Source organism: Sturnus vulgaris, chromosome 27 (assembly GCF_052056855.1).
Source record: "Sturnus vulgaris isolate bStuVul1 chromosome 27, bStuVul1.hap1, whole genome shotgun sequence".
NCBI classification, from domain to species: Eukaryota; Metazoa; Chordata; class Aves; order Passeriformes; family Sturnidae; genus Sturnus; species Sturnus vulgaris.
Genome location: NC_142269.1, coordinates 1,741,772 through 1,768,911, shown reverse-complemented (window position 1 = coordinate 1,768,911; position 27,140 = coordinate 1,741,772). Strand labels below are relative to the sequence as shown.

At 51.1% G+C, this 27,140-nt stretch overlaps 1 protein-coding gene across 2 annotated transcripts in view; it reads left to right on the top strand.

Annotated features, from left to right (window-relative positions):
- The window catches only part of MYO1D (myosin ID), a 156,174-nt gene that overhangs the window by 112,560 nt on the left and 16,474 nt on the right, over positions 1–27,140 (top strand). The window contains exon 22 of one of the 2 annotated variants that reach the window (XM_088179641.1): positions 24,601–25,942. The exons of the other annotated variant lie outside the window; for it this stretch is intronic. Coding sequence (XP_088035767.1) covers positions 24,601–24,673 — 73 coding nt within the window. The 3' untranslated portion in view covers positions 24,674–25,942. Of the gene's footprint in view, positions 1–24,600; positions 25,943–27,140 lie in introns of those variants that run through there. 2 annotated transcript variants of the gene reach the window in all.

The following is a 27,140-nucleotide window of genomic DNA, read 5'->3' as shown; positions in this document are numbered from 1 at the left end:
TTGTCAAAGGCTTGTGTTGAGCATAATTTTTTTTTTCTGGTGAAAATACTCTAGCAGAGGTGATTATTTATTTAACAAACGCTTTACACCTACTCTGGTACATTTTTGTAGGGTTGTTGTAAATGGGTTTGCAGTGCAGGATGGGAAGTCATCAGCATTTTGCATATTCATAGAATCATGGAATGGTTAGGGAGGGAAGGGAATTTAAAGCCCATCCATTCCCACCCCCTGCCATGGGCAGAGACACCTTCCACTGTCCCAGGCTGCTTCTTGGGCACTGCCAGGGATCCAGGGGCAGCCACAGCTGTGCCAGGATCTCCCCACCCTCCCAGGGAACAATTCCTGCCCAGTATCCCATCCAGCCCTGCCCTCTGGCACTGGGAGCCATTCCCTGTGTCCTGTCCCTCCATCCCTTGTTCTCAGTCCCTCTCCAGCTCTCCTGGAGCCTCTTTAAGCACTGGATGGGGCTCTGAGCTCTCCCTGGAGCTTCTCCTCTCCAGGTGAGCACCCCCAGCTCTCCCAGCCTGGCTCCAGAGGGGCTCCAGCCCCTGGAGCACATTTGTGGTCTCATCTGGACTTGCTCCAACTTTTTAATTGCACCTCTCAAGTCTTCCTTGTTTTCCTCTTTACCAATTCATTTAGAGGAAGGTTTGGATGTTCCTACTCACTCCCCAGAGCTCTGCAGTGCTGTGGTTGGGAACGACAGGGCTGTGTTTGTTGTAATTTGTGAATTTAGGATTGAGTGTGTCCATGGAATGGTAAATTAATCCTACATTTGCAAAGAATATCATGCCCCATCCCTGGAAGTGTCCAAGGCCAGGCTGGATGAGGCTTGGAGCAGTCTGGGACAGTGGAAATGTCCCTGCTCATGGCAGGGGTGGCACTGCATGGGCTTTAAGGTCCCTCCCAACCCAAACCATTCCAGGGTTCTGTAATTCCATGAATATCAGGATGTAGGAATTCACTGAACCTGTGGATAAGGGATCACACCTGACATGTTCTTTTCTGGTGACTCCAGAATCCTTCTGGGTTCATACCCCAGTCACGTGGAGCAGGCTGAGTTTCCATGCCAGCCTAAATCCCCTGACCTCGAATCCAAGCAGGATTCCTAAGCACATGGATAAAAATGCATAAAACAAACTCTACCTCGTGTCTTCTGCGTTTCCTGACACCCAAGAACTTCATTAGAGCAAAGCCCTGCGTTCAGGTGGAAATTACAAACTCAGGTGCTTAAAGTCCATAGGATCACAGATTCAGATTGGAAAAGCCCTCCAAGATCTGAGTCCAGCTGTTCCCCCAGCACTGCCGAGGCCACCAATGCCTCATGTCCCCAAGTGCCACATCCACAGGGCTTTTAAACCTGTCCATGGAAGGAGACTCCAGCCCTGCCCTGAGAAGCCTGTTGAGATAATTCTCCAGATAATTCAGATAATTCTTGTTTTCTCAGCAAACACTCTTGCACTGGGGGTTATTTTCACAGGCTGGCCAAGGAATTGGAGGTGCTGAGAGAACATTTGCCACCCTCTCCCAGCCAGTTCTGGGTTACTGCCCTGTAGTCCCTTCCCAGGGCAGATCTATGCCCTGTGTTGTCCCCACAGAGGTGACAGTAATCATGGAGGAGGCAGGACAAGAGGGAATCAGCTCCACTGTAAAGCCACTCAGGAAATTAATTCAGTCTCTGGCTCCAGGGCACTGGCTCCAAATGAGGCTGTAAGTAATGTTTAGTGCTCCTCTAAGTGGTGAGGAAGAGCTGGTCAGGAGCACAAACATGAGAGCAGCTTGGTGCTGCTTTGGGAAGAGGAACCCATCAGTCCATGGGCACGGTGCCCCCTCCAGCTGGGATCACTCCCAGGTGAGGGCTGAGCTTTGTAAAGTGAGTTTGGAGCCTTTGGAATGGGTGTTGCTGCCTCCCTAGGGAAATTGGGATGTGTGTGCTGTTCTCAGGCATGGCAGTCCTCACCCCTCATCCCTCACAAACACAGAAATAAATCGGGATTTACTGGAAGAGCTGCCAGAGAAGTTCCAGCTACAAAATGTGGCTCACGGGGAGAAGTTGGGATTACAGAGAGGAATACTGTCTGTCCAGGTCTGTGTCCATGGGAGTTCATGTGGGAGCAGTAAATGGAATATTTAGAAGGAGACAGAGCAAGCAGGGGAAGGAAATCACAACAGTGTTGTTGTCCAAAGAATCTTTGTCACAGTCAGTGGATTTTAATGCCACCATGTTCCAGCTGTCCATGAGCTCCAGTGGCTGATTCCACCTTACAAAGTGCCCAGAGCCTGTACCTCAGTTTCAGACATTGATCAGGACTTGTATTTTATCTCCTCATCTGCTTTAACTTTAGTTCATCCACCAAAGCCTGTGGTATAAATTAATATTCCTAGGCCACAGGGTGCATTGCATAAAGCATTTTTACATCCAAATGGCACCATACATCCTGTAACAGAGCAGTGATTCATGGGCTGTTATATGGTAAAGCTGAGGTGAAGCCAGCTGACTAATTTAGACTGAGTAATTAGATTCTGAATTAAGTGCACAAAAGATGATTATTTTTTTCCATTCGTGCTTTTCCTTGTGTGAACTCAGATGAGCTGATACTGGAGGAAAGGTGTTTTCCATTCTGCATGGTACCTGCTGGCAGCCTGAAGGGCAGTTAGAGAAGATTTACAGGGATGGCTCCATCCCTGTGCCACCCTGCTGGGAATGTTCACGAGCCAGGCTCCCTTCCAGGAATCCCAGTTTGCAGCCAGGCCTTGGGGACCCTTCCTTCACCCAGGCCTGTGTTTGTGTTTGCAGGGATGGAGCACTCTGACACTGATGTTTCCTTGATGTACAGGTAGAGACCAGCCAAGCAATGAAATATCCCCACCCGTGCTGCTCATGGATCAGGGAATGGTTTGGTTGGGAAGGGGCCTTAGAACCCATCCAGTGCCACCTCTGCCATGGGCAGGGACACCTTCCACTGTCCCAAGTGGCTCCAAGCCTGGTCCAGCCTGGCCTTGGACACTTCCAGGGATAGGGCAGCCACTGCTGCTCTGGTCAGCCTGTCCTTAGACCCTCTCAGTCTCCCCCTGCCCCAATCCCCTGGCACAGGAGTCATTCCTTTGCTCCTGTGCTCATGGAGATGCTGGTGGGAGCAGATTTGCAGAAGCTGAGCTATGGATCCAGCAGGATCTGAGCTGTCACCTGCTCCACGCCATGGGGACAGGTCCCCCAGCCCCTGGTGACCACCTCTGCTTGTGTCCAGCTCCTGCCTGGGGGTTCCAGCCAGCCCCAGCCCCACAGAGCTGCTGGAAGCTGAGCCTGGCCCAGGGATGGTTCCCAGTCCTGCTGCATCCCCAGGGACGCTGGAGGGGCTGAGCTCTCCCTGCCCAGGCAGCAGGCTCATCCTCCACCACGTTGCTCAGGGGATTTCCACGGGGTTCTCAGCCCCCGGGGTCAGCAGGGGGATGTTGGACCCCAGGGCCATCTCCAGCTGCAATCTCCAAACCCCAAACCAGTCTCCCCAGCCAGCCTCGCTATTTTTAGTTTGGTTTCCCAGGGAAACGAGGCTTTATGTGGCTGCTGTATCCTGAGATTTGACAGTGAGGGAAAGAGGTAGTAAAGATCATTCTCTGTGAGACTTTTTTTTTTGTGAAAATGGCTCATTTTGATTAAAGAGACAAGCCCTGAAATCTTCAGCCATCCAGGGAGTTTCAGTGCCCCCAGGCCTTGGGCAGTCACTGCCTTGCTGCTTCCTCAGGCCTCCAAGAATTATCCCAGCATGGAAGAGGAAAAGGTGCTGAGGGCCAGGGCAGGAGTGTCAGGAGTGATTTTTTGGGTTTATTTATATTTTTGGGAAAACAGACTGTAGTCCTTCCTCCTGTGAAGAACATCTCACGGGATGCTCTTCATGGAAGCACAAAAGATGCTTCTGTGGAGCCTCCAGCCATGTGCAGGATCCAGCAGCATCTGCTGAATGGATCCTTTGCCTTTTTTTAATGTGGAAAAGAGGAAAGCAAAGCTTTTTTGGTGCCTGAACCCAGTGACCCTGGGCTGCTGCAAACATTTCAGCCCCACACACAGACTTGGCCTTGGTGTCCACATGGAAAACTAGTTGGTGACATTTCCTTCCCAGGAACTTTTGAAGAGAGCAAAATGGGTGATTAAAACACTTACTGATAAATTTGTCACCTCATAGACTGGCAGATGTGTTTTGCCTTGCTCAGCATCAGCTGGAGAGTGAGGCAGGACAGGATCCTGTTTTCCAGAGCCAGGGAACATAAGGTGCATCCCACAGCAGGCATGAAGTGAGGGTTTAAGTAGCCTGAACCAGGGGAGGTGATTTTTAGATCCCTTGTGGTGTGTCAGGAATCTTCCAAGGGCTGTAGGGGTGATCTGCAGGAGCCTCCTGCCCCTGTGCAGTGACAGCTGGGGACAAGGGGTGTCCCCAGGGTCTCTGAAATGCCACCACATCTCTGTGTTCAGGACCTTCATTCCACCATGCACCTTCAAAGCAGAGCAGGAGATGTCTCCAGCAGCTGAACAAGTCCCACTTTGGGGCAGGTACCAGGGATAGAGGTGCCAATTCCCAGAACCTTCATCCCTGTCTGGATTTGCCTGAGTTGGACATTTGCAGTGTAAGGGACGTGTTTGCCCAGCTGCTTGTCAGGGCTGGGTTTAGCTCAGGCTGGAATTAATTTGCTTTATAATAAGGAATTATATGAAGACTTCTGAATGTTGGTAGTCCTCTTGTGTCTCACTGACAGCTCCACTGGTGCTGTATCCTGCAAATTGGCCAGAAGAGTCCTGAACCACAAGAGAAAGGAACAGGATAAGGATGAGCTTGGAACAGGACAGAAAACACAGCTTGGGAGAGAGTGAGCTCGAGAGGAAGCTCAGGCTGGTGCAGCCCTCACACCTGAGTGACTCAAGGGGGACTCAGTGCCTGGTGTGGTTCACACCCCCTGCAGCAGGAGGTGTTGGGATGTGTCACCTCACAGTGACAGTGAGGAGGATCTCACACTGCTGGCAGGGACCTGAGGCAGGGGGAGGGATCAGTGCTGGTGATTCCTCTCTGCTGAGGGCTTCAGCCTGAGGCTTCTCATCACAGAATGATAAAATCAAGGTTGAAAAAGCCCTCTGAGATTGAGTCCAGCCATTCCCCCAGCGCTGACCCCTGTCCCCAAGTGCCACATCCATACAGCTTTTAAATCCTTCAGGGATGAGGACTCCACCACTGCCCTGGGCAGCTGTGCCAGGGCTGGGCAACCTCTTCCATGAACAAATTTTCCCCAAATCCAACCTGAGCCTCCCCTGGCCCAGCCTGAGGCCGTTCTCTCTCCTGTCCCTGTTCCCTTGGAGCAGGATGTCCCCTGGATGTCCCCTCCTGTCAGGGAGTTGTGCAGAGCCAGAAGGGCCCCCCTGAGCCTCCTTTTCTCCAGAACACCAACAATCCAGCACTCCCAGCCCGAGCAGCCCCAGCAGCCAGACAGGCTTGTTTAGTGGCAGCTCTGGGAGCCACGGGGCACACAAAAGGTGGAGGAGAGGTGGCAGTGGGTACCAGGTGTGACAGACCTTGGTGAGACATTGAGGTGAGCAAGGCTGGCTCATCACTGTCATTCCTGTCTAGGCTGTGACCACATTATTTACTTTGAATAAATTGGAAGGGAATTTCTATTCATGAAATCTGAGGCACCTGCTGTGATTGATGACTTTGAGGTTACACCCCAAAATGTTCCACCTCCTTTAGGTGGCACTGCCAGGCCTGAGCTGCCTCATCCTCCCATGGGCAAATCTCCTCCTCAGAATGACCTTGGTGCTCCTGATCCAGCTTTGCAAGAGGAGCAGCACTGGCTGTGCTCAGCTGGGCTAGAGGGACTTTGGATTGGCAGGACACAGGGAATGGCTTCCCACTGCCAGAGGATGGGCATGGATGGGATATTGAGGAGGAATTCTCCCCTGTGAGGATGGTCAGGCCCTGGCACAGAGTGCCCAGAGAAACTGTGGCTACTCCATCCCTGGGAGTAGCCAGGCTGGGCAGGGCTTGGAGCACCCTGGGGCAGTGGAAGGTGTCCCTGCCCATGGCAGGGGTGGCACTGGATGGGCTTTAAGGTCCCGCCCACATCATTCCATAATCTTGCCCACAGGATTAGAGGCAGGTTTTGTTCGTATTTATGTGGAGAAAACCAGCAAAATGAATGACTGAACACAGAGGGCTCAGTGCTGCTGGCCCAGTGTCCATAAACTCCCTGGGATTCTGCATTCCTCATGTAGGGTCATGCAAGCCTCATGTCAGTTGAGTTGTGATCACACATCTTCTGCAGCTCATAGCAATGTTGTGTTGTGGTTGTAGCTGGAGCTAAAAATAGAATGGGAAAGGGCAGGATGGCCACCAGTGACCTAGTTCTGGGATTTGGTGTGCTTGGTTTTCTAAAAGTCAAAGAGATAAAAGCTGTCTGCCTGTCAACTTAGTTTCCAAGGGATGCTCTGTTTGAGGGAGATTGTTCCCTGGTCAAGCAACTTCCTCCAGGTTTGGTTGAAGAATTCAACCACATTTAGCTCAATGCAAACCTGGCTGCAGGCAGGAAGAAAATCCCTGAGGGGTTTAGTGGTCTTGTGTCCTCGCCCCTGTTCTGCTTTGTTGTCACTGCTGGGAAGGTCCCTGAGCATCTCTGTGACAGGCAGAATGTGCAGGGAACACATGGGAATGTGCAGGACCCCACAGACAGCCCTGTGACCCCGAGCTGGGCACTTGACATCAGGGACTGCTCACGCCAGGAAGCTTGAAAATCAATTAACTTCTAACTGCAAAGCTTATTAACCCAGAGAAAAACATCTGCATTCCTGGGTCAGAGGTGGATTTGAGTAAGGAGAGGAGGGATTCAGATGCAAGTCTGGGAAAGGCACAGGGCAGGTTGGGGTTAGGTTTGTTTTGCTCTCCAGCAGAGCACCCCTCGCTCCCAGCAGCAGGGGGTGGATGAAACCACCTTGCCTGAGGATTGGGTCCTTTTTTTCTAAAAACCACCCTTGGCATAGCAGCTGATTCCTCCTCCCTGCTGCCCTCCCACTGGGGCTCTCCAGGGAAGAGTAGGTGCATTTGCATTCTGTGGTCAGTGCAGAGAAATTCAGGTGTGACAAGAGCCAGGCAGAGCCACTGGGTTTGATCTGCCTTCCCCCAGAGAGGGTTTTATTCAGGTATCCTGGCGCTGCATTTTGCATTGGATTTATTTATTAATGTTCTCCCTGTCTGTGAGATTTGGGGGTGGAGTGGGGATACGAGAGGGAACCAGGCTGAAATGCACCTCTGTTTTCAGAAGACAGAATTATATTTCTGCCTTCAGTCCCAAATGATGGTTGATGCATCAGCAGAGGAAGTTTGGGGTGACAGAAGTTAAGTGTGCATCAGCTTCGTGGTTTTTATTGAGAGCTTATTTTTAACCATAAACTTTGAGGGGAAGGTTCTTGACTTTCCTTTGCATTTAATAAAGGTCACCTCCTGTCCCAGGCTGTGAATCCACCGCAGTCCTGCTCCCAGCTGGAGCCTTCAGCAGCCTTGTAGCTGCCCTTGACTTTTGGGGCAGCCTCAAGATGAATTCCCCGGGGTTAAACTGAATTCCTGCCCACTAGGCCTCGGGTTACTGCAGTTTTCTCTGTGCTTTGAAGATCCTGTCACTCACATCTTATCTCCTTTTCTCAGAGCAGAGATCTGACAGGGACTGGGCCTCCAGGCTGCGATTCCAAGTGACTTAGCAGGTGTAAATGTCAGGGGAGATGGAGGCTTGGAGCTGTGGGGTGGAGGGGCCCTGCTGTGAAGGGGACACATCCACCCCTCCCAAGATCCATCTCTCACCCATCTCTTCCTGCCCTTTGTCTCTGAGGACAGGTGTTGAACCCCACATCTCAGTCCCCCTCTCCAAAAAGCTCTGCCAGTGCAGCTGTGTCTGGGTAAAAATCTTTTCTCAGCACGGCTTGGGTCCCTTTGTGCCTCTTCCCACCCCTTGCTGAGAGCTCTTCCGGGAAAACTTGTCTTTAGTCTGAGCCTTCCTGAACTGGTGCCTTCATGGCTTTTGCTGGTTCCAGGTTTATTTAACCTGGAGTTGTTTGTGTCTAGACAGGTGAGTGGGGTGGGTTTCAGTGGGAGGGCAGTGAGTGAAGGACCTGCCTGGAGCTCTGTGGGGTGACAGCCTCACCCCAGCTCCTTTGAGGTGTGCCCTGCTGACAGAGCCCTAATGGGCTGGGTCCCCTTGTTTCACCTAAAGCCTTGTCATCCTCCTTGCTTTGTTTGCAGCACACTCAGAACTGCTTTTTCAAGGTACTTGCCCAGCTGGAATATCCCTAAATATGCATCGAGTCCCAAGTCATGTCTCTGCAATCCCTGCAAGCGAAGCAGAAGGGATGTTTAAGCAGGGCCTGGATAAATTTTTAAACAGAGGTAACAAGCCAAGGAAGAGGTGGCAGGTGATGAAATGAGGGTGAGGAAAGAAGCAAATGAGATCTCTGATGTGTGAGTGCCTTTTCTGCAGGTCTGAGGCACCCTCAGTGCTAATGAGCCCCAGTGGTTTTGTGTGCCAGCCCCAGCCCCGGTGCTGGCTGAGGGCACTGCTGGGTGTGGGCACTGCTGAGTGAGGGCACTGCTGGCTGAGGGCACTGCTGAGTGAGGGCACTGCTGGCTGTGGGCACTGCTGAGTGAGGGCACTGCTGGCTGAGGGCACTGCTGGCTGAGGGCACTGCTGAGTGTGGGCACTGCTGGCTGAGGGCACTGCTGGCTGAGGGCACTGCTGAGTGAGGGCACTGCTGAGTGTGGGCATTGCTGGCTGAGGGCACTGCTGGCTGAGGGCACTGCTGAGTGAGGGCACTGCTGGCTGTGGGCACTGCTGGCTGAGGGCACTGCTGAGTGTGGGCACTGCTGGCTGAGGGCACTGCTGAGTGTGGGCACTGCTGAGTGTGGGCACTGCTGGGTGTGGGCACTGCTGAGTGTGGGCACTGCTGAGTGAGGGCACTGCTGAGTGTGGGCACTGCTGAGTGTGGGCACTGCTGCTGCTGCAGTGAGGGGTGGCCTCTGCTCCCCCTCAGGTGTGGGCAGGTGATTGTGCAGAGCAGCTCTGCTGGTTTAGCCAAGTCATGAATTTCAAACAGGGAAATAAAGAGGAGTTTTTCTGCAGAGTGGTTGAAAGGAATATGGCTTTGTCCAGCCATGCCTTCCTGCATGCCTCCTCCCACTGGCATCCCAGACTGGCCATTGTGAAGTGAGCCAGGCCAGCTCCCATCCTGCAGCCCCAGGGCAGGCCATGCCAAGTGACAATTGCCCATCTGGAAGTGTCCCAGGCCAGGCTGGATGGGGCTTGGAGCAGCCTGGGATAGTGGAAAGTGTTCCTGCTCAGGGCATGGAGTGGGAATGGATGATCTTTGAGGTCCCTCCCAACCCAAACCAGTGTGGGATTCCATGATTAAATGATCTTGAAGACCAATCTCTGATCCCATTTCTTTTCCCAGAATTCAGGACAGTTTTCTCACCGCCGTGGGTTCCTGTTGTCTGTGTTACACAGTTCAGATCACAGGGACACAAGGACAGTGTGACAGGGAGGAGGTTTCAGTGCCATGGGCCTGGCTGGGCCTGCAGTGCTCGCTCCAAGGCACAGAGAGCAGTGGGGCCAGTTCTGCAATGATTCAGGAATCACTTTTGAACAGTGGTAGATGATCTCACAGGGTGTTGGAATGGTTTGAGTGGGAAGAGACCTTAAAGATCATCCAATTCCACCCCCTGCCATGGGCAGGGACACCTTCCACTATCCCAGGCTGCTCCAAGCCCCGTCCAGCCTGGTCTAGGACACTGCCAGGGATCCAGGGGCAGCCACTGCTGCTCTGGGCACCCTGTGCCAGGGCCTGCCCACCCTCACAGTGAACAATTCCTTCCCAATATTCATCTAACCCTGCCCTGGGCAGTGGGAAGCCATTCACTCTTGTCCTGTCCCTTGAGGCTCTTGTGAAATTTTCCTCTCAGCCTTTTTGTAGGTGAGGATACAGAATACCAATAAATCTGATTATCAAACTCACAAGCTCTTTTCCAAGGAAAGAAGAGGGGATGCAAAGAAGAGTGCCTGGAATGCAGGGATGGTGTGAGGTTCCTATGTCAGCAGCTCTTGGACAGACTGACAGGGGATCAGCACTCCTGAAATGTTCCTCCATGTAGGCTGGGAAATTCCAACATCATCAGCTCGTCCCTCTGCAGCTCAGCCGGGACTCATCCCTTTTGGCATCCCTTCAGGGTTGGTTGCCAGTGATGTGTTACTGCATCTCCTGCTTGAGTTCAAAGGAATTGGGTTAATGAGCAGAAAGTCAGCCATCAAATTACACTGACGCTTGCTTGCTGCCTCCTGGATTTCCCACTGCTGCCTCTTTGATCCCTGGGATGCAGGCAATTAAATACAGCAGCATTAAACACAAGGCACCTCACACGCTGGGTTTAGTCCCTTGCTTTTGTGTAATGTGGTCTTCAGATGAGGCTGAAACAGGATGAGAGCGAGGAGGTAGGGGAGGGAGGAGAGCACAAATTAGTGGAAAACCTTTTGTCTTGGGAAATAAAACAGATCTCGAGACAGGCTGTAATTCCTAAAATCCTCAGGTACTTCAGCAGGCTGGGAAAGGCAGCAAGCCAGCCTGGAGGAGGAGCAGCAGCTCAGGAAAGGACAGATCCATCAGGAGTGACTGTCACTGAGGCTGGGGATTCCACAGTGCTGAGGGAGATCCAGGGCTGGGCTCAGCCAAGGTGCTGAAGAGAGATCAGGGGAGCAGCATCAGGGGAAAAGGAGCTTCTCTGGGTGGCTGCTGTTGCACTGTGAGTCTGCTGGCACAGGCCCTTGAGCAGGAAGGGATGCTCCCTCCATCTGCTGCTGGAATAGCAATCCCAGGAATCAATCCTGGCCTTTCCAGGGATTTAAATCTTCATTTGAAGAGGGTCCTTGCCCAAGAGTTGAGAAGGAGGCACAGATCCCTCTGGGAGCTCAGGCCAGCAGCAGCCCTGCAGCATTGCTGTGCTGGAAGGGGCTGCTCAGTCAGGGAGTGCCAAAACTCAGCATGCAGAGAGAGCCAGGCTGAGGCCAGGCTGCTGCCAGCGCCTGTCTTGGGCTAGGAAGGGCTGTCACCACCCAGAGACAGCACAGTGACCCCAGGCCCTGTCACATCTTAAAATTCCCTCCTGAACAGCAACCTCTGATGAATCCTGGGGGTTGTTTTCATTTCACCTGCTGACAGCAGCCACATCCTGCTGGGTTTGCTGAGTGTTGTCAGCTGAGCTTGAGAGAGCAGGAACTGGAGGTCAAGGCCTGCCTGACAGTGAGAATTAGGAATGAGGGCATCATAATCCTAACTCCAGATTTAATGATTCCTTTCAGCATCATTAAAAATATTCAGGGGGCTTGTGGAGTTGGGCACATCCTGTAACTGTATGTGTTGGGGAAATTTATTTTTGCAAAGAAAGGCTGTTCTGTTCTGCCATGACTCAGGCCTGGGGATTGGGAGCACAAATAGGAATGATCCAGCCAGGAGAGGACGTTTCTGTGGTGAGGAGGGTGGCAGAGGGGGCGTGCTGCAGCTCCACAGCCTCACACAGCACAGGAAAACATTTTTAGCTCATGCAAATGTTTCACTTCCTCCTCATATGGTGACTTCACAGAGGCAGGCACCGGAGATGGTTCTGTCAGCAGCTCCTCAGCTCCACTCACAGAGATGCCAGCATGCCCTGGAGCTCTGGGAATGATCCTGGCAGGCTCTGGAGCTGCAGCCTGGCATGGGGCTGGCTCTGCTGGTGTGTGAGAGCCTGAAATCAGCCCCCACAGACGGGATTTGTTCTTTGTATTTTGTATTGAATTGTCTCTCACAGCCTTGGCTCAGGTCAGAGACAGGAGCTGGGCTGGGCAGAGGCTGGGATGGAGCTGCTGCAGCCTGGCTGTCCCTGCCTGTCCCTGCCTGCTCTGCCTGCAGTGTCCCTGCCTGTCCCTGCCTGCAGTGTCCCTGCCTGTCCCTGCCTGCAGTGTCCCTGTCTGTCCCTGCCTGTCCCTGCCTGTCCTTGCCTGTCCCTGCCTGTCCTGTCTGACCCTGCCTGTCCCTGCCTGCTCTGCCTGCAGTGTCCCTGGCTGTCCCTGCCTGTCCCTGCCTGTCCTGCCCAGCTCTGTCTCCTCTCCAGCATAACAATTCCAGGATTTGTCCTTTCCCCTGCCCACAGGGATGTGTTGGAATGGCCGCAGCATCCCAGCACAGTCCAGGGGAGCTCAGGTTGATTGAGGGTCCCTTAATTGTAAACAGAAATTCAGGTTGTGCTTGGTTGTTTGTTTGTGTGGAATATTTGAACCAGCTTTCCTAACTCTACAGACACAGGAGGTCAGACTATGCCAGTTAAAATTCAGATTGTTTTTCTCCAGGTAGCCCTGTGGGTCAGATGGCTGCTGGTGGCCTTGGGGGTGATCCTGCCACTTCAGCCAAGGGTGATGCCCTGCAGGGATCTCCTGTGACAGCCAGAGCAGCTTTTGTTTCAGCCTTTCTAGGAAACAGCTGGAGCAGAGCCAGGGAGGACGAGATGGGAGAGGGGACAGGGAGGGACAGCGGGGGCTGGGGTACAGATGTGCTTCTGCTGTGGCAAAGAGGAGGGGGAATGGGATTCTTTGTGCATCACACGGTGACAGGGGTGCCTGGGAGGGCTGATGGGGATTTTGGGGTCCCCAGAGCAGGGACAGTCACCATGGCAACCAGCAGCATCCAAACAGTCACTGTCACACTGCCTGGGTGATCGAATGAGTTCATCTCCAAATCCCTAAATAACAGTGATAACAATAATCCCATGGAAATGCTGGGTGGGCAAGGGGCTGAGGAATCACTGCAGCCCCTGATTCCATGGGGAACCACACAGGAGATTCCTAGAGCAGGGAAGAGCAGCAGGAGGAGTTGGTGCCCTCCTGCATCCTCGTGGGCTCCAAGGAAGGACATTGCCCCTCATTTTTAGTTCCATGTGCTCAGGACAGCAGTGGACAGAACCCCTGAGTGTGCAGATTGCTCAGTGCTCTGCAGAAATGGGGGAAAGCACCAAAAAGTTCATTTCTGACAAGTCCCACCAATCTGGGGGGGGATGCTGGTTTATGGTGTGTGATTTAACAACAAAAGTAATCTTGCTTCTCAGCCTCCCACTGAACTTTAGCCATGGCTCAGGCTGTGCAGCACCATGGTGGCACAGGTGTGGGGGGATTTTCCATGCTGAAAATCTGATTTTTGGTACAGAAAATTTTCCATATTGAAAAAAGAAGCCTCTCTTACCATGGAGGTAAAGGATCCTTTCCAGTTACTGTATTTTCCCCCCTTATCTCCTGTATTTTCACTCCCTTACTGGCCAGAGCTACAGCAGGGGAAGCAAATCCATCTCTGCATCTATAAAGGTTGAATTTTTTATAGACAACTAAATATTTTAACACATGGAGACAATAACACTCTCCTGTTAAAAATAAGCAAGCTCCTCCGCCTTAGTTATGTGGCAGTTACCAAAAAATAACATCCACTGGAGCACTCAGCTGCAATTTAAAAGTAAAATTAAAATTTCGTGGTGTTTGTCTGGTTTGACAAGATTTATTGCAATCTCTCATTATGCGGCAGGTTCAAGGGAACCTCTCCAGAGGACACAGAACAATTTAGAAAATGAAAGCCTAAAACAGTTTATTATTAGAAGGTGGGTTGGAGTTTGTAGGGCTCCTACACGGAGTTATTTCATCTGGTACATTGGAGATATTTTTGCTGAAGCCATTAAACCCTTGGCACACAAACCTGTTATTAAAACTGATTTAGGCTAAGACAGGATAAATACTTTGAACTCTTGATTTAATTGACTTATTTCACTTCAGAATTCAGTCTCAGGCCTAAGACTAAAGAGAATTTAATTCCCAAATTTCCCTTTCCTGCCTATTTGTAGGTGCCAGCTGCAGGTCCCTGGTGTCCCCTCCATGGCCCAGACCTCACAGCAGGTTGCAGTGTAGGAATATTTCTCTTTTTCACTTGGATTCTGAGCTTCAGGGTGGAAATATTTTCCTCCCTGTGTTGCTGCTGCTTCATCCCATTTGTGTGATGCCCTTGCCTGGAACACAAAGCGTTCCCTGCCCTCCCCCAGGTCACAGCTCTGCTGAAGGTCTCACACAGGAGTTCAGTGGGAGCTTTGTGTCCATGTCTGTGTTCAGCAAACATGGACGAGGAGGAAACTGCTGCTCAGATAAACAGAGATCAGGCTGCCCAGGGAATGGTCACAGCTTCAGGGAGCTCCAGGAGCATTTGGACAGTGCTCTCAGGGTGGGATTGTTGGGGTGTCTGTGCAGGGCCAGCAGTTGGACTGGATAATCCTGATGGGTCCCTTCCAGCTCAGGATATTCCATGGTTCTGTGAGATTAAAATCTGGTTTTATGGAATCCATATTACGTTTTTATTGTCCTGGTTTTCCTCCTGCTCATGCCCCCAGCTCTCTCTGCATGATTTTCATGTCTGATGACAGCTCCACCTCTGTCTCTCAGCCCTGGCCAAACACTGCTTTTTCCTGGGTGATTTTCTGTGTCCCTGCAATTACCTTGGCGTGTTTGCCTGGACCTGAGCTGTGACATGAAAGCAGGCAGTGCTTGCTGGAGGGCAAGGGATGCACCTGGGATGCATCATAATTCCTGCCTGAACACTTGGAGCTGCAGGTCTGAGCACGTCCTATGGGGAGAGACAGGACAGGCTGAGCTGCTCGGGCTGGACTGCCTCACACATGGCCACAGTGGCCCTTTGGCCAGGCCAGGGCTGGGGACAGCTCTTGGTGGAAGGTCCTTCCCCAGCAGAGTGTCCTGTGTTCCCTACAGTTGAGCCAAGTTCTCTTTTTTGTGGTTTTTCTCCTTTTTGGGCAGTGCTTGTTCCCCTATCACTGTGATCTCTCTGCAGTTTTGCCCCCTTTGGGTTTATTTTCTCCCAGGAAGGATTTTGGTGGGACTGTTCCTGTGTGCTCCAGCTTTGGAGCATCCCTCCTGCCACAGCTCTGGGGTCTATCCTTGTCCCTGGCCCAGCTCTGGGGTCTGTCCTTGTCCCTGGCACAGCTCTGGGGTCTGTCCTTGTCCCTGGCACAGCAGCACTGCCAGGATGAGCCATGGAGCCTCACCCTGTGTGTGAGGAGCACCAGGGACCTTCATCATGTTCCAGAGCAAAATGATCCTTTGAGAAACCCCCAAAAGGAAGGGTTTGAGACACCAGCACCCAAAATCTGTCTGTTTGCTTGCCAATGGAGTAAGGCTTAAAAAACCACAATAAATTATTTTATCTTGGATATTTTATTTGCTTAGCAGAAACTCATGTGAATGTGTAAAAATGATGGAATGTCACAGAATCAGAGAACAGTTGGGTTGGAAAGGACCTTAAAGCTCATCCAGTGCCATGGCAGGGACACCTTCCACTGTCCCAGGCTGCTCCAAGCCCAGTCCAGCCTGGCCTGGGACACTGCCAGTGTCCATTTTCTGATGCAAACAGGAGCTCAGCTGGTCAAAAGAGGACCCTGAGCTTCCCAAAGAGTCCCAAAGTGTGCTCACACTCACACCCTCCCCAGATGCTGCGTGGGGCAGTTGAGGACGTGCAGAGCTCAGAGCTGGGATCACTCGGGCAGCTCAGAAAAGGCTGAAATTTGTCTGATATCCTCAATTCTGAATTTCTGCTGGAAACAAACCCAGGCTGTTTGCAGGGTACACAACAGTCCCAGTGTGCTTTGGCAGGGTTGGCTTTGCCACGTGGCTGGGATCAAGGCTGGAGGTTTCCTCTTCCAAAATGCCATGTGGATGGTCAGGGTATCCTCAGGGTGACCCCACAGGGAGCTGCTGCTGGAACAACCTCAGCTCTTGGCATTGCAGGTGGTTGTTTAAGCTGAAGTAAAACATGGCAGAGAGGTTCTCTGCAGTTAATAAGATAAATATTAATTATCAGCATCAAACAAAAAGATGGGATAATAGATGCCCATTTTATAGTCCCCCAGCATTAGGAGGGACATGTCCAGGAAGTGGTTTCTTCCCTCCAGTGTCTTCATAAATTCCAGTTTCTCAGGTAAATAAGTGGCATCTTTAGGATGATGGAAATTAAAATACATATAGATAAAATATATAAAATACACAAAATCCTCCCAGGTTGGGCCAAGAGCCTGGTGAGCTGTCCCTGGTGGTTCAATCAGTGCAGAGTTTGTGGTACAGAAACTTCCCAGTAAATTAGGAGTGGAAAGGATAAAAAATCCCAGCTGATGAGGGTTTTTGTTCCTGTCCTGCAGCTCTTTTCAAACAAATTGTAATACTCTGATATCAGACTGCTGGTGTTCCCAACAGGAATTATTGCTTCAGTATCCCAACCCTGGAAATAGAGTGTTGGGAATGCTTGGGAAACATCTGGGCTTGGAGGAATGTTTGCTATAAGATGGAAAAACCCCTCCAGACTCCTTTGCCTCCAGACTTCCAACTGGGCTCCTTCAGGACTGAGCTTTCACAGTTCTGCTTTTCAGCCAAAATCTTTCCTCTGGAGTTTCCAACTTCTTTTTTATCGACTTTCTTCTACATAAAAATGAGGAATAAGTGTGGAGGTGGCTCCACAGGCAGCAGGAAGAGGCAGCTGAGATCCTCTCCCAGGGGTCTCCCAGGCCAGAGAAGCTGCTGAAAGCATTCACAGGTGATCTCCATAGGGAAAATCTGCTCCCAGGCCGTGTTAAGACCCAGACTGAGGTGGTGGATGGTGCTGAGGTCCTTTCCTTGGTGCCAGCTGTCCCCTGGATTTGGTCATTTGTGTCCCTCAGCTCGGGGTGGTTCATATCCCATGTGTGGAGGTGATTCAGGCCCTGGACTGGGATACAAAAGCTTCCCATGGTTCAAGCAAAGCCCTTCCAGCTTCCTTGGCCTCTGTGAGCATCCTCTGCTAAAGCTTCAGCTCCTCCAAAAGCTGAGGCCCAGCCAAGGCCCTCAGAAGCAGCTCCTGACTCATTCTCAGGTTGATTTCATTGGAAATTCTAAACCTGCCTGAGTCAGGGCTTGTGAGGGGGAACCTCTCGGGGCTGTCTGGAGGCAACCATGAATTGCTCTCCAGGATCACAGGAGGATGTTAAGTAGAACATCTCCCTGAAGCTTGTGCTGTCTGCAAGGATAAAGCCAGGGAGGTGCTGCCAACAGAGCTGGAAGAACTTAAACACGTTATCCAGAGAGATCCCATCAGAGAAAGAGAATTCTGGGAAGATGTGTGATTTGGGAAGCCCTTGATAATCCTCAAAGAGGAAAATGGTGGCAGGTCAGAGATCCGTGCTCTCTCAAAACAGCAATTCCCCATCACAGCATTGTGCCCCTGCAACTTGAGGATGCAAAAAAGGGTCTCCTGACAACATGACCAAAGAAATTCTGTGTATTTATGGGAGGAGGGAAATTTCAAAGTGTTTGCTCCCAGTAACATTTCTTAGAGGATGGGACTGACTGAGGGATGTAGAAAAGGATGTGATGAAAATGCTTTCATAGAAGAGCTACAATAGTAATTTAAAATGCAGAAAACCAAACTGTGTTAGCACTTGATCAGGTCAGTCTGTCACTTTATTGGTTCCTCTCAGAGCTGGGTTGATTGTTATCTGTGAACACAAAAAAATCCTTCCGATTTGTTCAGTATTTGTCACCATTTCTTCAGGGCCATGGTAGAAACTTTGACACAAACTCAAGACATTTTTGTTCACTTCCCAGCCTTCCAACTTCATCCCATATCTCATATGTCCCACGTGTGTGCTGCTGGTGTTGAGGTGGAGAAGGGCCAGGGAATGCCAGGGAGTGCCAAGAAATGCCAGGGAATGCCAGGCAGCCCCAGGGGTGAGAATCACCCTGCTGAACTCTGGGGCCAAACTCCAGCAGAATCTTTTCAGTTCATTGTGGTGAGATCTGCCTGGAGTGCTGAGGGATGGTGACAAGGGAAGGTCTTAGAATTTCCAGGGGGTGCCTGGCTCTGGAACAGGCACCAAGGGGCAGGAGGTGCTGCCTCCCCAAACCCCCCTGGATTGTGTTTGAAATGGAGCTGTGGGGAAGAGCCATCCCTGCAGGAGAGGCAGGATGGGGAGAGCAGAAGTTGATGGAGCTTCAGAGCTTTGGAGAGAAGGGACAAAATTGTCCATTTTTCTTCCCTGGTGCCATCTGAATGGTTCCAAAGGAGCTGAGAGTGAATTGCTCTTGCCCAGCACCCATCAGGTGGGCAGAGGGGGAGGATGTGGGGTGGATCCCACCCAGGTGTGCCCCTGTCTCTCTTCCCCTCTTTCCCAGCACACTCTCAGCGTTTTGCTGCCCTCTGCTCCATCTCTTGCTGGCCAACAGCCACGTTCACATTTTTATTTTAAAACCCCTGTTTGGGAGTGTTTGCTGCACTCCCTGGGGCAGGCAGGAGCACAGATGGACCTGAGCAGCATCAGGGTTGGCTCCAGGCCTGCTTTCATTTCCACTCGAAGGAGGAGCTCCTTGAGCTGAGCTGTTAAACCGCGGCCCAAAACAGACTTAGGCCACGCCTAAGTGCTTTGGTGCTTGGGTTGAGCAGCTCGGTCAAAGGCGGTGCAGCCAAACACGAGCCCGTCCCTCTCACCTGTGAGGTGTCACCTGAGGCTTTGCTCACCTGGGCAAGGTTCATTTGGCTCCTGGGCAGCACCAAGGAGTTTTGCAGCAGGAGAGGAGTGGAGCAGTTAAATGTTCCTGCCCCATGGAGCACATCCCAGGGAGCACCAGCTGCACCATCCCCTCCCAGTAACCCCAGCAGGGTTTGGGTGAAGCCACCCCAGGTCCACGTGTCAAGAGCCCCTAAATTCCGTTTGGTTTCTAGCAGAGCAGATGGGCAGAAATCGTGCAAAGAAAAAAACTGACAGGGAGCAGGCTCTGCTCAGCCAAGGGATCAATCCCCGTTGCTACAGCAACTGATTATTGACATTTATTAACAAAAAGCCCACTTATGACTTGAAAGTGCTTATTCACAAAATCTGTTTGCACTTAAGATTATATAAGGAGGCACAGTCTGCACTGCCTGACATTATCCAAACCCAACAACTCACTAAATTCAACCAGAGCTTGGCCAGAGCTGTGTCAGAGCCCTTTCCACTCCCAACCTGCCAAGCTCTGCTGGGACTGATGCCCCCAGTTTTCAGCTCTAAATATCCACTTATTAATTTAATTTCTGCTGTCTACTGGCACAAGGGCAGAGGGGCTGGAATAGATTGTTTGGAAGATGATTTTTCTGGACTCTTGATTTACCAAAGGCATTTTGTCCCAGGTAATGAGCATTAAACTTTCACAGAATCACAGAGGGTGGGAAAGATCTCCAAGATCATTGAGTCCAACTACTGGTTTGGTTTCTACTTTAGAGGATATTCACCTTATTTTGAGCATTTTCTGGTTTTACAAAAGCAGAAATGTTGAATGTTGAAAAGAATGAATTGAGGTGGGATTTCAGCTGTATTATTCTAGGCTGAGTTCAGTTTGTAAATATAGTTCCAAAACACTAACTATAACTGCCAATACTTGTTAATTGTTCTTGTTAATACTTTGTGAGCTGCCAGTGATTGTACTAAATCAAGTTATTGATTTAGTAATCAAAGTAATGACAGTGCTTCAAAATTCTTTTAATTTGAAGTCACTTTGGATGATGCAGAGTTAAGGAATCGTGCTGGAAGCTTCTTGCCAGTGAGGCTTTCTACAGACTTATCATTTTCAAACCCAGCATTTCGAGTTTGTTTTAGTGAAACGGTAGAAAAAGGACAGTAAATCTCTATGGCAAATCGGAAATGTTATTTTGGATTTTGAGAACAATAGAAATGGGAAGTATTGACTAGGCCTAGGTTTAATTTAGGTTTTAATTATAATTTTTGTGTAAGTAGTCTTTAAATCCTTCCTACAAAGCAATCAACACTCCAGAGGTAAAATTCCACCCCTAGGAATTGAGGAGGAGGCAGCTCAAAATAGCACAGCACCCTCTTCTCCCTTTTCTCTGAGTCCTTGTGCAAGCAGAGAGCTCATCCCTGGTTTTCCTCTCCTTTGGATCCCGCAGATGAGGAGATAAAGGCGAGGAGGAGCAGCCCCAGGCCAGAGTTCCAGAGGCAGGAGGTGCCACAATCCTCTCCCAGCAGCACCATCCCATCTCCTGCAGTGCTCCTGGAGCCACAGCTCTGCCCTGGGCACTGGAGCCAGGGCTGTGCCCCTTTGCCAGGCACCACAGCCATTCCCTGCCCCTGCTCTTCCTGCTGCTCTTGCTTCAGGGAGAGCTCAGGGCATCAGGAATGAGCACTGGTACATCCCTGGCTCAGCAGCAAATCCATCAGCCACTTCCATTTTCCCAGTCTTTGCTTTCCCCTGTCCCAGCATTCTCATGGTGCTGACCATGCTCAGCCCCAGATGCCGTGAGGTGCTCCTGGAGCTTTTCCCTCTATTCTGATTCCAGCGTTTGTGGAGCTGTTGTTGTATTGTAGTCCTGTGCCTGGAAGCCTCTAGGAAAATCTTAATTTTGTCTGGATTAGGATCAACATCTCTTTGTCCTTCGAGGCTGTGGCACCTCACAGGCAACAACTTCCCTTCAGGAGCTGCATTCAGACGCAAAAGTTTTTGGAAACTTTTTGGAAAATCCTTTTCAAAGATGTCATTCTGTTCATGGCCAAACCATCCCATCAGTTGCCTTCTGGCTTTCCCTCATCAAATAAACCTGAGGAGAAGAAGCGGGTGGAGGCAGATTTAATCAGAAGCAGCAAGAGTTTTATCAGCTCACGTCTGCAGTGTGGGGATGGTGATAAGTGAGAGCGACAGTGCAGTGATCACATCGGGAGTGATGGGACAATGGCTTCAAACTGAAAGAGAGCAGGGCTGGATGGGATATTGGGAAGGAATTGTTCCCTGGCAGGGTGGGCAGGGCTGGCACAGGGTGCCCAGAGCAGCAGTGGCTGCCCCTGGATCCCTGGCAGTGTCCCAGGCCAGGCTGGACAGGGCTTGGAGCAGCCTGGGACAGTGGAAGGTGTCACTGCCCATGGCAGGGGGTGGCACTGGATGGGCTTTAAGGTCCCTTCCCACCCAAATCATTCCATGATCTTACAGGGCTCCTCCTGTACAGAAACACCCCCAGACAGTGAGATTTGGGGAAGGTGGGATCTAGCTGCCACCAGAGGCTGCAGCCTGTGATTCCACAGCAGGGCTGGATTTTAGCTGTGGTTTCCTGTGTCAGAGGACACAGAGGTGCTGCTGGAGGGGACAGGAGCTGCTCTGCAGCTTCTCCAGGTAAAGCTCTGCAGCGTGGGAGGCTCCAGTTCTCCTCTCAGACTCAGCTTGGTCAGCAAGAAACATTGGGGATTTTCCACCAGCCCGGGAGAGAGCGATGGGGATGGTTCTGGGTGGAACAAGGAGAGCACAGGGACCTTTCAGGCCAGGACGAGCTCACTGCACCTTCCTGCACTCCCGAGATGCTGCTCAATGTCGGTGCCAACTGGAGGGACAGCTCAGGGGCCCTCCTGCCCCAGGCTGGGAATTTGAGACAGGCACCAGGATAATTCCACAGGGAAATCCTGCCTGCTTTGGGAGCTTCCCATTCCCAAACAGCAACTGGCTGCTTTGAAATCGATAGTGCATGGAAAGAGGGGGCTTTGCTTAAATTGACTTTTCTCATCCTGCCTTCTGGGGAACAGTTGGATGGGGGGCTGGGGACTCTCAGACCCATCTCTGGGGCAGAGAGTCTCTGAGTCAAGTAAGGTACCAGTAAGTTTCCTGTAAATTAGCAGTAAGGTGAATTTTCTTTCCTCTGCTCATTTATTTCACTGCCTTACACCTCCCATCCCATGGGCCCGCAGCTGCAGGGATCCCATCCAAGGGCATTGCAGATGGGAATGGGAGCCCGGCCCCTCCTGCTGCCCAGCCCGATTCCAGCCAGGATGCCTTTGAAATCCAATACACGCCTTAAATGTGCTTCCTGCCCCTGTTAACAGCTGCTCCTGCTCCCGTGTGGAAATCCCGGGACACGATGCTGCCCTTGGGTTTCCATGTGGGGCTGGTAATCAGCTCCTTTACCACTTGCTCCTTTATCTCGAGTGGGAGATATCTCTGGAGCAGATCTGGAGTGCTCAGGGTTCAGTTGCACCGTTTGTCTTTGTAAGGGGAAATGGGATTAATTAGCCAGCAGTAACCCAAGGGGCAGAGCAAAATCACGGAATCCTTTAGCTTGGAAAAGTCCTTTAAAATCAAATGCAACCATGAAATCCTCAGGAAGAGCCTCTTCTTCCCCTCACTTCACACCTCTGCTTTTAAATGCTTAATCCCAATAATGGGAAGAGTTTGGATGTGTGACTCGTCCTCTTGGCACAAGAGCATCGAGTACCCGTTAGAGTTGGATGGATTTGGTGGTTTGCTGTCACAGGACATGGTGTTTATGGGGTGAGTTAATGTAGCCCCTGCTGGGGTGAGACAGAAGTACCTGCAGACAGTGAAGTAAAAAAATCAGTGATTGCAGTGATTGACTCAGGCTGGGGAGCTTTTCTCTGTGTGCACAACAAAGGTTAAAATCAGAACTGGGTTTTAATTTAAATATATTAAAAAAAAAAAACAAAAACAGACAAGAGCTTTTAAAGTTGTAGACATACTTGCAGGCTGCTGAGTGTTGGCTGCAGCCTTGCTCCATGGGATCCCAACATTGCCAGGTCCTGTTTCTGCATCCCAAGGTCTGAGCTCCCCTCTCACCCCTGCAGCAGCACACGTGGGTCACACTTCAGAGAGCTCAGAGGCAGTGGAGGATGTGAAACATCACAGATTAATTTTGGTTGGAAAAGACCCCCCAAGATCATGGGAAGTCCTTGCAAAGGTTTCAGCCCAGAACTGCAGCTTAATTACCCTTAATTACACTGCCTCAGCTCTCGAAGAAGGCACAGAAGGAGCCAAGAGCAGCTCCAGTGAGTGACCTCAGTGTTTGCTCTGCCCAAGGAGCTCAGAATTACCTGTCAGCAGCTGCTTTCTCCTGGTCACCAGTGTTTACACATGGAGCCAGTAATTCCAGCTGTTCCCCTCTCGTGCTGCAGGAATTCTGCAATAATTACAGGCAGCAATTTAAAGGTAGCTGGTTCTTCCCTGAGTGGAGTCATGGGAAAATGCATCCACTCAGAGTCAGGTGAGTGTCATCACCTTTGGGAAAGGCTGGTCCAAAGAGATGCAGTGACAGGACGAGAGAGAATGGCTTCTACCTGCCAGAGAGTAGGTGGGATATTGGGAAGATAATCTTCCATGTGAGAGTGGGCAGGCCCTGGCACAGGGTGCCCAGAGCAGCAGTGGCTGCCCCTGGATCCCTGGAAGTGTCCAAGGCCAGGCTGAGCAGCCTGGGACAGTGGAATGTGTCCCTGCCCATGGCAGGGGGTGGCACTGGGTGGTTTTTAAGGTCCCCATACCCAAACCATTCTGGGATTCTGTGATGTCCTTCCAGCAACTGCTGCAAGGAGGATGCTGCACTTCAGGTGTGACCTCCCTGTGAGGCTGCGAGTGTCTCACCAAACCCAGGAGGGATTCCTAAGCTGCCAGGTCATTCTCAGGTGGGTTTTTCAGAGCCTGGCTCACTGAGATGCTCACCTGGGCTGGCAGCAGGAGGTTTCTGTGCCCTCTGTTCTCAGGGATCCCAAGAAACTGTTGGCTCTCGGGGCTGGGGCAGGATTCTAGCTCTGGAGAAATTTGCATTACTTAAGAAGGGTTTTCACGGCTCTCAGGGTCTGGCAGACTCTCTCTAATCATCTGAGCAAATCGTTTGTCCTGCCAAGCTGTGGAGGTTCACCCAGCAAGGCAGAGAATTGCTTAATTCCAGTTTGTGGTGTAACAGAACCTCACTCAGAGCGTTTGGTAAGAGCAGGATGTGTGCCAGGAGAGCACTGCCCTGCGAGGGTCACACCTGTGCTCGCCCCCTTTCATCCTCTGGCCTTTCCCGCCGGGTTTTTGGCTTCCACGCCCTGTGCTGATGTGTGTGACGAGGTGTGAGTGTGGTGTCACTGTGTCCCCGTGTCCCCTGCTCCGGGGTGTCCTCAGCTCTTTTCCCATCAGCGAGTTCTGCCTTCGGAGCTGCCAAGGGGAAGAGGTCAGTGCTGCACACAGGAAGAGAGAGTCATGAGACCGAGAACAGTTTCGCAAAAATATTGTTTGGTTTTTTTTTTTTTTAAATACTGAAAACCCCGTCAGCCACCTCTGTCTGCACCAAAAACCTGAGGTGTGAAAAGCTGAGACCCTAAACTGGACTGGGGAATGTTCCATGTCTGCAGTGTCAGTGGGAAGTGTTTGGGAGAGTTGTGATGGGAGGAAGATGCTCCCCATGCAGGCTGTGTCAAGCTGAAGGGTTCATTTAACATTTGGGCTGTGCCTCCTCCAGCTCTGCAGCCCCTCAGCCCCAGTGGGGGCAGAGCCCTCAGGCAGCAGGGGTGGCTCTTTTTCCAGAGATGATTCCACAGTGGTGGCCTCTTATCTTGTCACTGCAAAGGCTCTTCAGAAAACATATAGGGAGCCTCTTGAACTGGCATGACAGCCTTGGAACAAAGAGTTCATCTGGTTCTGGGGGAAACATTTGCTCCACAACTCGTTTTCCTCTGTCCACAGCTCAATTTCCCAAGTTTTCAGGAGCAATGTGAAACGTGTAACTGTGGTGAGCCTGGAGGAGGATCGACACTGATTGGGAACTGGGGTACAGGGAGATATTTTGCTCAGCTGGAATGACTGCAGCAAAATAAATTAATGCTGAATGCCTGAGCCGTGGATGTTTGATTTGTTAATGGCCTTGGCTTTGCAGGCATTTGGTTGATGTAGCAAATTTCTCAGTGCCATGTGCAGAAGTGCTGATTTCTCCCAGCACAGCTTCAAAATACGGAAGCAGAAACTGTGATAATTCTGTCTGCTGAGAGATGGAGCTGCTGGTGGTGAAGCTCCAGCATTTGGTACCTGAAGATAGGATCCAAGACGGCTCAGGATTGTTTGGTACTGTCCTTGCCACAGCCCTGGGAAGTGACCAGTGTCCCTCTTGGGCTGGAAACGTTCAGCATATCTCATGCCATGTCATATTCTTAGATAAATTTATCTTTCTGTGGAGGAATTGTTACAGGAGCATAAAACCCTGCACATCACCAGGTCCATTTTCTTGCAACCCTGGCAGCAGTGCTGCATCCCTGTAGGGTGTTTGTGAAAGGAGTGGCACGAATCCAGAGGGGTGAGTCCAGAGGGATGAACCCAGAGGGTCCCACGTTGTTTGGGGTGATGCCCATGCTGTTGGAGTTCTGCAGTGGCACTGCCAGGAATCACAGCCTTGGCTCTGATCCACAGGGAGCAGCAGGTCCAGTGTGGGAAGGGAAGAGGCTCAAAAATAGCATTTCAGGGAAAACTTGCCCTCCCTGCAATCAGAGATAGGAAGAAGGATCAATTCTCCTGCAGCTGAGGACGCAAACTGTGCCAGACAGTCATTAAAGGCATTTTCCTGTGCCTGGTAACGTGGCTCTGCTCTCAAGCTGCATCCCAAGCCTGCTCGGGAACTGACCCGTGGTTATTCCAGGGACATGGAGGCTCCAGTGGCACCAGCCCTTCACTGTCCCTGTCCCTTCAGGCTGAACTCTCCTTGAACCTTCCTGGGGCATCACCTTGCCAAAAGCTGGATGAGATTCTCCTCAGATCATTGAAAGGCAGTCTGATAGGGCAGGGGTGTGGACCCAGCCCTTGATCAGCTGCCTGCTGAGCAAGCTGGGTCTGGGGCAGATCCCGTGGGATGGGCTGTGATTCCAGGAGTTGCTGACAGACATTTGGGTGTTGTGTGTCCATGCTGTGTTTATGGAGCTGCTGTCCTGCAGTAACACCCCAACATGAAAATTAAAATGTTGTGCAAATGCTGAGAGCTGGGGGTGTTCACCTGGAAAGGAGAAGCTCCAGGGAGAGCTCAAAGCCCCTGGCAGGGCCTGAAGGGGCTCCAGGAGAGCTGGAGAGGGACTGGGGACAAGGGATGGAGGGACAGGACACAGGGAATGGCTCCCACTGCCCAAGGCAGGGCTGGATGGGATATTGGGCAGGAATTGTTCCCTGGCAGGGTGGGCAGGGCTGGCACAGGGTGCCCAGAGCAGCTGTGGCTGCCCCTGGATCCCTGGCAGTGCCTAAGAAGCAGCCTGGGACAGTGGAAGGTGTCCCTGCCCATGGTGGGGGGTGGAAATGGATGGGCTTTAAGGTCCTTTCCCATCATTCTGTGACACTGGAAATCAGCCTGGCAATGAGCATTTCCCCTCCAAACTCTGCATTTCTATAAGTAAGAATCTCTTTGTTTATGCACCTATTTTTCATGCCAGCTTTGCCACAGGGAAGAGCATTTTTACATGAACCAACACATTTTTTCAGCTATTTCTGCAAATCCAGACTCCTGGTGGAGTGAGGCAAAGGAAAAGTAGAAATAGGTCAGGTATTTAAATAAGATGTAGTTGTCTCTCTTCACAGCAAGTTGCCTTTTTTCCTGCCTATGTGAATTGTGCTAATTTTTCAGGGAATAAAGAGAACAAAGGGAAGCAGAAGTGCCAGCATTTTCATTCTGGGATTGCAGCCTCAGAGCCCTTTACTTTGCAAAAGTGATACTGAGACCACTCTGGAACATCTCAGCAAATGTTCCTGAAATAATAACCCCCAAGTTGTCTGCTCAGCCTCTCTGAATACACAAAATCCACTTAAAATCCTGCCTGTCATTCTGCTGTCACATAAAAATTTGATTTCCCAGCTCCAAGCCTCGTCCTTGGTGCCTTGCAGTGTCATGAATGCATAATATTAAGGAAACACAGGAAAATTTGGGTGCTCTCAGGAGTCATCTGGCTTGAAATGCAGAGAGCAGGCTGCCCTTGGTCGTTTGAGGTGGATTTGGATTTCTCAGCTTGGGTCTGTGTTCCAGGAGTGCCTGTGGCTTGTGCCACCCTCCTGCCAGGCCAGCTGTCACCTCAGCTCAGGCTGATCTCACTACTCCTGCTTCTTGGAGAGGACATTAGGAATCCACAATGAAATTCCCCTTTTTAAGTATCTGCACTAATGGCAGGACTTGGTTCCTTGACTTTAAAGTTTTGTGATGGAAGGAAAATCTTCCTTACAAAACTGCCCCAGCCTCTGTTCTCTGCAGGCTTTGTGTC